General features: G+C 35.2%; 2 protein-coding genes across 3 annotated transcripts; both read right to left on the bottom strand.

Moving 5' to 3' along the window:
* Window positions 1-2,734: 2,734 nt before the first annotated feature.
* LOC306876870 (uncharacterized protein) lies at window positions 2,735-6,031 on the bottom strand (the record flags this gene model as incomplete). Its single annotated transcript, XM_079428310.1, has 2 exons — window positions 2,735-4,325; window positions 6,021-6,031. The coding sequence occupies 2 exons, from the start codon at window positions 6,029-6,031 to the stop codon at window positions 2,735-2,737; spliced, it is 1,602 nt and encodes a 533-aa protein (XP_079284436.1).
* Window positions 6,032-7,212: 1,181 nt separating this feature from the next.
* Window positions 7,213-12,041, bottom strand: LOC306885056 (uncharacterized protein). Of its 2 annotated transcripts, none has more exons than XM_079441374.1 (3): window positions 11,950-12,041; window positions 11,704-11,763; window positions 7,213-9,892 (listed from the first exon to the last, which is right to left on the bottom strand). In XM_079441374.1, the coding sequence occupies exons 2-3, from the start codon at window positions 11,712-11,714 to the stop codon at window positions 8,302-8,304; spliced, it is 1,602 nt and encodes a 533-aa protein (XP_079297500.1). In that variant the 5' UTR covers window positions 11,715-11,763; window positions 11,950-12,041; the 3' UTR covers window positions 7,213-8,301. The 2 variants fall into 2 exon arrangements, with proteins under 2 accessions (XP_079297500.1, XP_079297501.1); XM_079441375.1 differs by having other exon boundaries at window positions 7,224-9,892; window positions 11,847-11,963.
* Window positions 12,042-15,117: the final 3,076 nt, after the last annotated feature.

Below are 15,117 nucleotides of genomic sequence, written 5' to 3'. Positions count from 1 at the left end.
AGTCTGCTTTTAGCTATTATGCCTAATGCCTTGCCTAATAATTTTACAATATGTTTAACAGTACAGGATTAATTATTTTTTCCCTTCTTTACTTATTCTTTAAATAAAGCATCTTATACTCTCTATGTTTTCTGTGGTTGTGTTCTTCATGTCAATTTGCTCATGTCTGCTTACACTTTCATACGAGAGTAAAAAAAGCAAATTAAAGAACAAAATTGTTCACTTTTTAATTGTATTCCTATATAACACAGTATACAACAATATAAATGCTAATTTAGAAAAACGTTTGGAGCATTTCTTGTTTGTTAAATGTAAGTTTTAGTTTTTTAAAGTCATGACCAAGTGGCCAGCGGCAGACAGTGAGTCGATCATAGCTTATAAATTTAGCCTTCTCAAATCATCACGACTTGCATAAAATAAAATATATAGATATAAAACAGTTCAAGCATATCCCAATGTTAGTTTAAACATTTAACCTATATAAATACGTGATAGGTGCATATCCAATCGTTTGTGCCGAAAGTGGAAGCTAAAGTGCACTTTGCAGGACATGGAGGACCCTGCGCGATCACTTGCATTGGAAACAACAGGATGCGCTTTCTGCCATCTCGGTCTTGAACAAGAGTGCTTCACAAAAATGAACTAAAACTCTATAGAAAGCTTTGAATTACTAATGAAATAATTCAAATTGAAAACAAAAACTCTTTCATTACGTAAAGATGCAAAGGAGCATCCAATGAGGAGATGGCAAGTAAGGATCATCAACTTCATCTTTGCGACACTGACTCAGAAAACATTAGTTTATTAATAAATAATTAAAATATGTCCTTTCTATTTCCACCCAACAAATTCATGGTAATTACTTCTGCTGATGCTTTATGGCAAGCTTTAGCCTATTGTGTGCTTGAATGCGAAACTCTTCCAGCTGTGCTGAAGGCACGTATCATACATGCTGCTGCTGATGGGACACTAACCACCGTCGAGCCGGTCTTGACAGTCGTGGTAGCATGGTCTCATGTCCACGGTCTCGTGTTATTTCCACTAGCGTGGCAATTTATATAACAGCAACCCCTGTTATATATGAGTGAAACACCTGTGTACTGAATGTCATCTGCATTGATTTCTCTTTGTAAGCAGTCTTCTAAATGTTCATTGTTTCATAGAAAGAAAGAAAGAAAGAATAATTACGATAACAAAAACGATTTCAAACTTTTTTTCTGGGAGAGCATGCATTAATAAGACTTACACCATTTGAGAGCATATCGTGATGGATTTCTCACAGCAAAGCTCTTGGGCCGTTTGTGAAATATCTCAAGGTAGACAATAATAATAGAAAGGACTTTCCTGCTATATTTGCTGTATTTTTCTATTTTTTCTTTTTTTTTTCAGTAATACCAGTTCAGTCTGTCACATGATTAAAATGAATATGCGGCTAGTTTTATTTATCAAATTTTATGAAATCCATGAAATCACACAAAGTTAGTGCTGAATTGCCTAATGCAAAAATTAGGCTTTTCAGCAACACTTTAGAATAGGGAACACTTATTCACTATTAACTACGACTTTTCCCTCAATAAATTCCTGATTTGCTGATTATTAATAGTTATTAAGGTAGTTGTTAAGTTTAGGCATTGGGTAGGATTAGGGATGTAGAATAAGGTCTTGTAGAATAAGACATTAATATGTGCTTAATTACTACTAATAAATGGCTAATATTCTAGTAATATGCATGCTAATAAGCAACTAGTTAAGAGACCCTAAAATAAAGGGTTACAGGCTTTTTTTCATTATAACTCAATGAACATACAGCACCATACCTGAAAAGGAAAACGTTTAAATAATAGTCCCTTTGCACTTCGGAATCTGTGGACATGTGTGCGCACATCAGCGTCTCTCCCGCAGGCTTTGTTTGATGGGGAAGGGTGACGCAACATGACTCCAGCAGGAGTCAGTCATACTTCATTAAAACAGTTTTGTGGCTGAAATACAAATTCACAGAACAGTTTTGACAGTATAGGTTATATGGATTGTTTATGTTGGGTGTTGGGTGCTGTCATACAGATGTGATCGGTGAAGCGGTTAGCCGTGTTTTTTCAGTTTATTTCATAATTCATGAAACTCTTTATTTTGCATTTAATACAGTAGATTTGGTAATTTTTCATCCATTTGATCATCCAACTCATCTTAATGGTTATTCAGTAAAGCATTTGGCATATACGTATATGGTCTGCCTGTCTGACTTTAATTAGTTTACTGTAATTGAATTGATAATTATTCTGCTTCCACCTGAAAACAGTACAGGATCACACATTAGGTTCTTCTATGACGCATCTTCATAATCTGTAGTATGTGTAGTTCATGTCAGTTTGCATTTAGCATGACTTTTTAGGGCACATGTAAGCAAGCCAAATCAAGCACAAGTTTTCCACTTTTTTTTTCCTTTTATTGGCATAAGAAAGTAACACAGTATATAAACATAATACTCATTATATATAATAGTACAAAATATGAGGTTACAAAATTTGATGGTACAATTTCATATTTTAAGAAAATAATACATTTTTATGTGATCTTCATATTGCAAAAATGAACTGAAATCTGATTGATGTAGCCTACTGTAAGCAAGGCAATGGAAGAGCATCCCAGAAACACATGTGCACAGGCAGTCAGCTGCACTGATTTCTAATTGTAAGCAGCAGGCTTCTACTTCCTTTGTTCACTCTACTGGATTCAATCATTTCCCAGTCAAGAAAAGTTTTGTCAGGCCAGCTTTAAGATAACTCAGAGCATCTTTATTGGCTTCGTCTGCTACAGCTTGTCTCCTCATCTCCTCCAGCTCTTGGACCCAGTCTTCTTTTCCAGCCTCTCTCACTCTGGGGATGAAGAAGTCGAGATGCTGAAGAGTGAAGGCTGAGTCTGGTTTTAATGCGATCTGAGACAGATGCTTGATGTTATTATAAGCATCGGACAGAAGATTTGACTTTTGGTCCTCAATCTCCTTCAGATCTTTGTCAAGATGATCCATTAAAATGGAATATATCTTTGACTGTTCTTGGGCTTTTTCATATTCTTTTTTTATAGAGTCAAACTCCATCATGACGTTTGAAATTCTGATGACATATTTCTTGTTTTCTTTGACGTGTTTGCTGTGATGACACTTCCTTGTGCACACGGTACAGTAGCCTTTTTTCATGACTTCATATTTGCTTGGATCAGAAACCCACCAGCAGTCAAACTCATGACAGTTTTCCTCACAGACGGTGCAGGTCGTTGCCTTTCTGTGCTTCCATGACTTGCTCTCAATGGGCACCTTCTCTTTGACCGTCTTTTTGACTTTAATGGTAAAGTTTTTACACTCCTCAATCTTTTCCTTGTTTTGCATCATTGCCTCCTGAATCTGCTGTTTTTCAGCTATTTTCAGCTCTTTCTCCTGAACTCGTAGCTGTAAGTTGCAGATGAATGCTTCAAATCTAATGCGCTCAATCAGGACATCTGAAGTCAACTCTAAACTTCTTCTGTTCATTTCATTCAGAGACTGAAAGAATTGCTTCATCTCTTCCACACTGTCTTCCCAGGCGTCTCTTTGAGCTCGAATAAGACGTTCTTTAGTGTGACGTTCTTCAGTTTGCCTGTTGTTGAATAAGAAATGAACAGGTTGGCCACTTTTGTCTCGTCTGCAGGGGATTCTAGCTTTTTTGATGCCACCGAGAACATTTTGGGGTGGCAGACCATCAGAGTGTGTGATTAAAAACACAATGTTGTTCACAATGTCTTTTCCAAACAAAGACAGAATTGAACTGATAACATAACGCTGTCTGTCTGAGAGACGATTCTTAGATGCTTGAGTCACAAAACACACAGCGTCGACTTCACAAACTCCATATTTGCTTTGAAAAAGTGCAGATAAATTCTCAGCAACTTCCAGATCTTTGTCCAGTCCTCTAGTGTCTCCGTAGCCTGGAGTATCAATGATGGTGAGAGACATGGGACTCTTCACAGGAAATACCTCATACATGGTGATTTCAGAGGTTTGTGACTCTGCTTGATCTCCAGCTGCTTCTTCTGTGATTTCATACCACTTTTCATCCTCAAACTTCACCCCGAGTATGTGGTTGACCATTGTATTGATGAGAGTTGTCTTACCAGCACCAGTCTCTCCCACCAGCAGAACAATTTTGTTTGGTTGACTGGCGTCTTTTTCCCCATAAATCCATTTTCTTACTTTCCCATTATCATCAAGAGATTTCCTCTCTGTATGCAGACGGTATCGTTTTGGAGGGCCTTCATGAATCACAGTTGGTCTGCGTGCTGGTAGTCTTGGCTCTCTGTAAAATGCAGATGGAGTCAAATATTTCTCAAAATGTTTGGGTAGCAATATTTTAAATACCCATCAGAACACAGTCATTTTGAGTGAAATTATGGGTAATGTAAATATTTAATTCATACTTTTTAACACATTGTAATTCCTTTAGATATTATTTCAACAGGTAAGGCCCATCACATTCTGTCATTACTTTTACATAATCCTGTAATATACATAATCCATAATCCCGTTTTTTTTTAAGATCATGCATAAAATGAAACTGCAGATAAAGCAGCAAAAGAAACAGTTAAAAATAATGAAATAAGATTAATTGTTAATCTAAGTAAGAATGAAATCAAGAGTATTATTAAGAAAAGACTGAAGGAAAGGTGGCAAAAACAATGAGATGAAGAAAAAAAAGGTTGATGGTTACACGGAATTCAAAGGAAAGTGGGAGAGATGAGAAGTGCAGGGAAAAACAAGAGAGATGAGTAATATCAAGGATGAGATTTGGACACAAGATTAAATAGTACACTTTATAAAATGGGTAAATATGATATGGGAAGGAGTGAATTTTGTGGGCAAGAAGAAACTTCTTATACTGTACTGTCAGAAATATGAGACTGAAAGAAGGATTCTAATGGAAATTTTAGGAGAAAATAAAAATGCAATTTATACCGATATACATTTTACAAAATAACTCAAGAAATATTGTTATAGTTTTATTTTTCAGTACTTTAAAAAACAAAATGTCCACACTCCATACCAGTTGGTGGCGGAAATACACAATTTTGTTGTGTTTCAACAGCCAATACAAATTTCAAGAAGAAGAAGAAGAAGCTCATGCATAAATAAAACTTCACTTAACATAATTTGGAGCACAGGCCACATCAAATAATCTCAAAACCTTTGTGCTTAGAAGGTTTTAATACGAAACAGTGTTTCTGTCAAATTGATCCCTAAATTCAAACTATTTCTGCACTGTGTAGGCACCTCAGTTCAAGTGATACCTGAACCCACCATCTCTTCCTCTTCTCTTCTAATTTTAGCACGAATCAACTTGAGAAGGTGGGTTTAAATATACAGAACAATTTACTAAAAACGTATCTAGCTTTCATGTAATCTGTGTTTTAACCGCAGAATGTCAGTGAAGCATGAAGTGAACATGTCTCGTTACATTAGATTTACCTCAGGGATATTATGCTCATACTTCATTTATTAGAAAAAATAACTGGAATAGCAGCTTTTAAATCAAACAGAATGCATGCGACTGCTTGCTAAATCACTTCGAGATATTGTCACATCTATTATGATGTGATATAAATTAACCAGAGATGATCACTGAATTTCAAAACACAAATGTTTTGTTTTTAATACTTTCATAAAATATTTCATAAATTATACAACTTTGGCATATATTTGCTTGTTTGCTGCTTTTTAACTAATTACACTAGCATTTTTCTATTTTGTGCAAAAGCCATTCAGTCCACCCGAGGTCACCATAAAACATTACAGCCAATGGAATGATGCTCCTTCATTTGATACTTTTTCTGTCAAGTCCTTTTAATATCGAGCACCTGATCAGGACTAGTATGTGACCAGTATTGGATTGTTATAAAATCAGTTCATAGTTCAGTATCACTAGAGAATATTAATTAGCAATAAATAAATACACAAATAATTTAGCTTTACAGAAAGCACGTGAATTTCAACTCACTGGCCATTCATGGTGATCACTGGACTAAACAGAAGAACTTTGCCTTCTCTCTGCAGTCTGTTTACAGGGAAAAAACAAAACAATGAATTACTTAGTTTGAGTGTTTTTATGTAAAGTGCTGTGTTGTTTATTTAACATATAAGCTATTATTATATTTAATCATTTAAACATTAAAAACATATATTTGAGGAATATTTTTCCATGTCAAAATATTTTTAGAGACACAATGAAGCTATTTAACAAATATAAAGAAATATTGTTACACAGCAGCCTCTGCGTCGAGTGTCTGGCTGAAATATCAGCTTTGATGGAAATACTGGTTTATTTAACAAGTCAAACTAACTGAAGTCCCTCCCAGGCAAATGTGCATTCTAATATCTGAGTAGCTTATGAATAAAATGACGAGGAAAACATGGTTGCCTGCTGGTAGAAATTGCTCATTGTAACTAATGAATTAAAACACTGCCTGTGTGTTTTGTATCATGCATACAGATATTTATATGTATTTTTGTTGAAGTAATGTTCATAGAAATAATTAGGAATTTGAAAAGTGCTGATACTTTAAATACATATGTATATGCTAATGCTACCAGTTGTTACATCTGCTTTTCATGGCCGTTTTTATGATTGTTTTGTATGTTTTTGTAATGCATAGCAACTGAAATATTAATTTTTGCATTCAGAGACTTATTGGAGCAACATGAGGGGGAAATAATTGTTTTCGTCTTCATGCCAGAGCAGTTCAGACTTCACTTCACTTCTGTGCTGAGTTTAGTTTCTGTCTCACTACAGGAATGTTACTGGATGTCCAAAAATCAGATCAAGGGTGAATGACTAGTTTTACAAAGCTGTCAAGGGGGAGGGTGTAGGCAGGGTTTACCTGTGACTTTCAGACTCTGGGCTGCTGAAAAAATAGTTGAAAAGCTGTGTAACCACAACCACAGTTTTGTTGTTTTTTGTAGCTGGAATCTGAAAAATGCGACTGGATGAGTGACATCAAACTATCTCTGTGAGTTACAGTAAGAAATATAACTCCATAAGGAAATAGTATAAGGAATTTCCTTCGTGTAAGGAAACAAACTCATATTTGATGTCCATTTTACTTTAAGATTGCACAATAATGTTTTTCTGCATTAAAAAAGCACACCTAAAGAAATACTGTTTAACAATTATGATTATGATCATACGAGATGAATTCAGTCAAGTGGTTTTATTCTTGAACAAAACATTTTACAATAAACCTCCTTCAAATAATGTAAAACAATTATGAATTGCACTGATAAAAAATGGTGAAGTAAATACTACAGGAAAAACAAATGTAATTTCTAAATGAAAAAGTTAGTTCAGTCAATAATTAAAAAAAATATAAAAATCTATATTTGTACTCAATTTAATCTTGTAGAAGTTTAGAAGAAGAAAGCATCACGTGTAGAATAAAGCGTAAATATAAACATTGTAAAATGAAGTAAAACTTTACTGATATCATGCACTGGGGCATTAATAATCAATAAGGTTGTTTTTTTCCCTTGTTTTCAGTATTTACACTGTTTTAGTATTGCTTTTGTTAGGTTTAGTTACTTGTGATTTTGTTACATCTGGAGTTAATTTTCTACTTAAAATGACAGATTTATACTCTGACATGAATGTTACAGTCATTGTGTATTGTTTACCAATATTGACGTCTCTGTATTCAGACAACTCGATGAAAGTGTGTATAAATAGTACGCCAAATTAAAATGAAAACTCGTGGTATTGATACGCAAACATGGACGTTGGCGTGTATATGCTACGCGATGGGTAGGATTAGGGTTGTGGGGTAGATGCATATCACATGTATGCGAAAACTGCGTATCATATGCACGCCAAACATCTTCGTATCATATATACGCCAAGGTCTGTTTTTACATATCAATACAACAAGTTTTCGTTTTTATTTGGCGTACTATTTCTACGCAATTTCATGAGACCGGGCTCTAACATATAATTTCACATATAGAATTATAGAATAAAATCTATGCAATAATTAATTTCTTTATGCATGTTAATTTCAATAGGAAGTAGATAGGAAGTACAGAGCAGTAGCAGTAAACAAGCTGTCCCTTTCTCTGACATCTGAGCTGTCTGTGCAGGTTTTCAAGAAAACTGTAGTTGTTCCCCTGAAAGAACCCTATTGGGGAGCCAAAAATGCTTATTTTACGGCATTGCTGTAAAAACACATTTTTAAGTCTGTATATTTTATTTTACTTTTAATGAAACAACAGACAAGTGTAATAACATTTGTTCATTTCCTACTAAGGAACATTTTTGCCAGACCAGCTTTGAGATAACTGAGAGCATCTTTATTCACTTCTTCAGCTTCAGCGTTTCTCCTCATTTCTTCCAGCTCTTGGACCCAGTCTTTTTTCCCATTCTCCCTCACTCTGGGGATGAAGAAGTCGAGATGCTGAAGAGTGAAGGCTGAGTCTGGTTTTAATGCGATCTGAGACAGATGTTTAATGGTCCTGTAAGCATTGAACAGAAGAATTGACTTATGGGTTTCAATCTCTTGCAGGTCTTTCTCAAAATCATCCATTACAGCTGAAAACCTGTTGGTTTGCTCTTGGGCTTTTTTATTTTTCTTTCTTGTAGAGTCATATTCTATCATTGTGCTTGAGGTTCTAACAACATATTTCTTGTTTTCTTTGACGTGTTTGCTGTGATGACACTTCCTTGTACACACGGTGCAGAAGCCGTCTTTCATGACTTCACATTTGCTTGGATTTGAACTCCACCAGCAGTCAAACTCATGACAGTTTTCCTCACAGACGGTGCAGGTCGTTGCCTTTCTGTGCTTCCATGATTTGCTCTCAATGGGCACTCTCTCTTTGACCGTCTTTTTGATTTTAATGGTAAAGTTTTTACACTCCTCAATCTTTTCCTTGTTTTGCATCATTGCCTCCTGAATCTGCTGTTTTTCAGCTATTTTCAGCTCTTTCTCCTGAACTCGTAGCTGTAAGTTGCAGATGAATGCTTCAAATCTAATGCGCTCAATCAGGACATCTGAAGTCAACTCTAAACTTCTTCTGTTCATTTCATTTAGAGACCAAAGGAATTGCTTCATATCTTCCACACTGTCTCCCCAGGCGTCTCTTTGAGCTCGGATGTATCGTCTCTCAGTGTGGCGTTCTTCAGCCTGTCGATTGTTGAATGAGAAATAAATGGGTTTGCCATTTTTGTCTCGTCTGCAGGGGATTTTAGCTTTTTTAATGGCACCGAGGACATTTTTGGGTGGCAGACCATCAGAGTGTGTGATTAAAAACACAATGTTGTCCACAATGTCTTTTCCAAACAAAGACAGAATTGAACTGATAACGTAATGCTGTCGGTCTGAGAGACGATTCTTAGATGCTTGAGTCACAAAACACACAGCGTCGACTTCACGGACTCCATCATTGCTCTGAAACAAAGTGGCTAAATTCTCAGCAACTTCCAGATCTTTGTCCAGTCCTCTAGTGTCTCCGTAGCCTGGAGTATCAATGATGGTGAGAGACATGGGACTCTCTTCAGGAAAGACCTCATACATGGTGATTTCAGAGGTTTGGGATTCTGATTGATCTCCAGCTGCTGCTTCTGTGATTTCATACCATATTTCATCCTCAAACTTCACATCCAGTAAGTAGTTGACCATGGTGTTGATGATGGTAGTCTTGCCGACGCCTGTCTCTCCCACCAGCAGAATTATTTTGTTTAGTTTACTGGAGTCTTTTATCCCGTAAGTCCATTTTCTGACTTTCTCATATTCATCAATCACTTTTTTCTCTGTATGTAGATAATATCTTTTTGGAAGACCTTGATGAATCAGAGTTGATCTGCATGGTGGAAGACTTGGCTGTCTATAAAATACAGATGCAAATGTTTCTCAGAATAATTGTACAGCATGACCAGAAATGCTCATCAATAAACTGACTTTTTTGTGTGAGATTGTCAATTTATTTAACACATTTCACAGTATACTTTGTTTTAAAGCAGCTTGAGTGAGTTTCATTATGTCAATGCTTAATTGTCCACATTTTAAAATTCAGAGCATTGGCAATAGTATAGTTTACATTTGACAATTGTTTAAACATTCAAGCAGATTTGCAAATGTAGGCTATATTAATCAGAATTTTAGAATAAGTAAGAATTGTGATCTCTCTCCTCAGCTGTATTTGACAACACAGTCTACATAGTTAAAAATGAAAGTTATATATGGAAAGAAAATTGCGGAAATTAACAATTCCTTATTGGCTCAATAAATGACTTTCAAATAACTGTCCTCAAACAAATAGATTGTGGTAATCATAACACGGTCTTGAGTAAAAAAAAACAATTAAACATAAATCGCCGACCATTTTAATTGTGCTCAGTCAGTCTAAGTGAATGTGAAAATTGGTATTGACTGAATTAATCCTATCTACGTGCGCCTGAAAAAAATTTATAAATAAAATACCGTTGGTAAGGTAAATTCTAATGCAGGTGCGTGGGAGATCGGGCAGATCCGAATCAGCAGACGCCAAATGAAACAAGCATATTTCCCAAGAAAGTCGCTTTGGATAAAAGTGTCTGCTAAATGACTACATGTAAATATAAATGAGAAGACCATATTCATCATAGTTAAGTTATGGCGAGTATTAGATTATTACTCATAGACTAGTAAGACTTGAAATATTGTAAGGTAAGGAAGTCAAGTTTATGGGAACGAAAAGCCGCACAGATATGTTTACACATGGCATAGCGTTAGTTCACACAAAAATGAAAACATTGTTCCAAACCTGTAAGACCTTTGTTCATCTTCATAACACAAGTTGAGATATTTTTGATGAAATCTGAGAGCTCTCAGGTCCTGCAAAGACAGCAATGCAACTACAATTTTCCCAGGTTCAGAAATGTATCAAGAACATCGATAAAAAAGTCCATGTGACAGGGGTTGAACCGTAATGTTATGGAGCTACGAGAATACTTTTTGTGCGCAAAGAAAACAAATGACTTTATTCAACAATTCTTCTTCTATTGACTCTGCAGCGGCGTGCAGCCATTGTGGAGAGTATAACAACACATGCTTCATGTAAAAAAACACATGCGATAAAGAGGAGAAGAATTGTTGAAAAAAGTCATAATTTTTGTTTTTTATGCGCACAAGAAGTATTCTTGTAGCTTCATAACATTACTATGCTGTCTATGCAGGGTCAGAGATCCTTCAGATTTCATTAAAAAATATCAAATTTTTGTTATAAAGACAAACCGGTTTGGAACAACATGAGGGTGAGTAATTAATGACTGAATTTTCATTTTTGGGTGAACTAACCCTTTAACGAAAAATCCTATCCTGTTATGCACAAGACGTCTTAATTTGTGTTCATTGTTTGTATTCATGTCTTTGCTGTTGTTATTTGCCGTTATTTACTTTTAACTTTTTTTTCTCTATTTTTTATCAAAATGATAAAATGACTACTCACTGTCTTAGAATTCAGTGATGTAATTTGTGGCACGAGAAATCAGTATTACAAATAATGTCTATATATGTATATATTTATTTACTTCTTTGTTTGTTTGACCATTCTCTCCATCAGACGGCACCAAAAACAATTGCTACACATCATTTTTGAAAGTACATTTTATTTACTTATTTGTCTTTACCCTTGAAAGCAGGTTGATTTCAGCTTACCTGGAACTCATGGTGATCACAGGACCAAATGTTTTCACTTCACAGAAGAACTTCACCTGTCTGTTTACAGCAAAACAATTAATTATTTAATTTATTGAGTAATATGATATTTTGTATTTGTATAATTATGTGTTATGTATTACATTATTGAAGTGTTACAGCAGAAGTGTGGAATATTATTAGCTGTCAAAACATTTTTGAGAGACACAATGTATAGCTATTAAACAAATATAAACGTGATCTTACACAGCAGCCTCTGCGGTGAGTGTCTGGATGAAATGTCATATTTAACGGAAATACTGGTTTGTTTAACAAGCCTAACAGGCTGAAGTCCCTCCCAAGGAAATTGACAAGCTGGCGTTAAATAAAATGCTAGGTTCAACACGTTTACGTGTGCATGCTGCATGTTTTTGTTTTTGTTTTTTGTAATGCTTGGCAACTGAAAGATTTGTTCATTTTGTATTTTTACTTTAGTGACAAACTCAATTGTGTTTCACAGAAATGAATAGTATCGAGGAGTAACATAAGGGTGAATAATGATTTCTGATCATCACAACATTCATCTGTGATCGTCATTTTAAGTTTAATAGGACTTCATTTCTGTGGCTCCATAAATTTGCAGTGTGTTTCAGAAACATTCCCGTATGTGCAAACATCTGAGGATGAATGATGGTTTTACAAAGCTGTCAACATGTTTCTCTAACTGGAAGCTGAAAAATGTGACTGGACGAGTGACATCAAACTATCTCTGAGTTACAGTAAACACTCTCTGTGCTCACACGGAAACAAACCCATTTCTGATCTCTGTCCTTTGTAATAATTAAAGGTACACAAGTATGTTTCTCTAGATGTATGGCTGAATAAATAAGAAATGTATCATTTAGCATTTGCAGGATGAAGATCTAAATTCACATGAAATAGTCTAAATGCATTGGCTAAAACTGCTTCAACTGTGCAAATGACGTTCGTGCTTAAAATAGATTTTAGATTTGCTCATTTAAACATTCTGACATATTTTATGTGCATGTTTTGGGGAAAGTTGCATTTTGATGAAGACTTCCTCTACTGCTATGTATAAATGCATGCTAAGATCACGTGTTAAGCGGATAATCATTTAAAATATGCAATCTGTCTGTTTTAAAGACACATGTTTACTGAGTCCAGGAAGTTAAGTGTATCATTAATTAAAGGATATTTTTAGATAAAACTGGTTACACAAGAATCTTTCAGAAAAATCCAAATGTGTCATCAGTGGAGATGTGACACTGGTTAGAGTAGCTTGACTAGAATATTCTAAACAAGTTTGCATGCATGACATTTTGTGTTTGTTTGCCTGTGGAGGAATACTGTACTGCACTGAACCTGTTAGCCAGCACCCCCCATGTTGGGCCTCACAGCTGAAAAGGACCTACCTAAATTAAAATGGTAACAGTTCCTGACAGTAATGTGCTACACACACAATTTAGGTATCTTTGGAAAGAAGATCGATGTTTGAGGCTTAGACCTTCAGAATGATATATAGTTTGACAAGATTAACTTTGTCCCGTTTCATTTAATCTATTCGTAAACATTGACACGTGCAAACAAAGAGTGTTCAGAGCACTGGCGTCCTGGTGCTAGTTAACAGGTTAAAAACAAAACAAAGATTGTTCTAGCACATTTTACGATAATTTTTTTTTATATAGTGTTTTGACTTCAGAATTGAATGTTTAATTCAATGTCTTACTTGCTGTTTCTTTGTAATTATTTGTGAAATGTGCTAGCAAATTCTGGGGAACAAAAAAAAAATGTTTATATCATTTTGTCAGTAAAAATACCTTTCTTTTGTGATTAAGATAAAATGGCTCAAAATCCAGCCATTTCTTGCTTTATAGCTCCATCTGCTGAATGTGAAATGAAATGTGAAATGTTTTTCATTTCTTATCAGACATTGTGGACTTTATTTGGTTCTAAGTTACATCTCTTACAGTGTTTAATTTATCAAAAAATGCTGCCAAATATGCAAGCCATTTTGGCAAAAAAAAAAAAAAAAAAAAAAAAATATATATATATATATATATATATATATACATATATATATCTGGACCATATCTATATATACTTATATATAACATTTAGCAATGGCCAAAAGTGTGTTGCAGGCCACATTATGATTTTCAGTTGCTTAAGAACAAGAGGTTTAGAAAAAAAAATCTAATTTAGAACTTAAATAACTGTTTGGTTTTATAAATGCCATTTTACCAATAATGAATAAACTTTCCTGATTATTACCGTACCTTCAGAGTTACATCATTTGAGTGGCGTTGTAAAGGTGAATTGTAAAAGTGTGATCTTGATGGATTTAATGTCATTATGCAATGCAATAGGTTTTCTAAAGGTCATATGATATGGATTGTTGTGTGCAGATCTCAATAACTCAATAACTCTAGTGAGGAATCAGTTCTGTTGAACAGTTTATTTAGTGATACAATTGCACATTTTACAATTCCCAGACATCTGTCATACTTGACAGCCTTTAAAACATATTCATGTTTTTATAACATTAATGTATTAACATTAATGTAACGTATTATATATTTACTGCTGGTGCAGTCATGGTCTAATGGTTAGAGAGTTGGACTTGTAACCCAAAGACACGACGGGTTTGAGTCTCAGGTCCGGCAGGGATTGTAGGTGGGTGGAGTGAATGTCCAACGCTCTCTCCTCCTTCAATACCACGACTGAGGTGCCCTTGAGCAAGGCACCAAACCTCCAACTGCCGTGTGTGTTTACTGCTGTGTGTGTACTTGGATGGGTTAAATGCAGAGCACAAATTCCGAGTATGGGTTACCATCCTTGGCCACACATCCTATCCTATCCTGTTTTATTGTTAATGTATTTCAATGTGTTTTGTGTAACCATGTGATCAGTGTTCGAACTATACCGTGGACTTTGGGGGAGCCCACCTTTCTTTTTCTTTTTTTTTTTACGGGGGTGGGGGTGTGTCTATGGGATCGTGCGCAATAGACCTAGCCCGGCCCACGTCTGACATCTTATCCAAATTATTGGCCCGAGTCCGACCGGAGCCCGTCTTTTTTTCCCCCTTCTCCTAAAACAGTTTATACTACTGTTTCGGCTATTAAAACAGTTCAGTTTTGTGTGTAATGGCAAAATTATTATATTTAATTTCGTTTTTTTATTAAGTTAATTTAGAAAAAGTTTGAAGCATTTTTGTTTGTTGAATAGCCTATAAGTTTTTTTTAAGTAATGACCAAGCGGCCAGCGGCATGAGCTGTTCATAGCCTATGTTTGATAAATTTTGCCTTCTCATATCAGCATGACTTGCCCAAAATAAAATCTATAGATATACTAAAACAGTTCAAGTATATAACAATGTTTAAACGTTAAACCTGCGCTATAATAATAATGTGCGCT

This window comes from Barbus barbus, assembly GCF_936440315.1.
Source record: "Barbus barbus genome assembly, chromosome: 2".
Lineage (NCBI taxonomy): Eukaryota > Metazoa > Chordata > Actinopteri > Cypriniformes > Cyprinidae > Barbus > Barbus barbus.
Note: the sequence above shows the minus strand (reverse complement) of the source record. Positions and strands in the feature narration are given on the sequence as shown.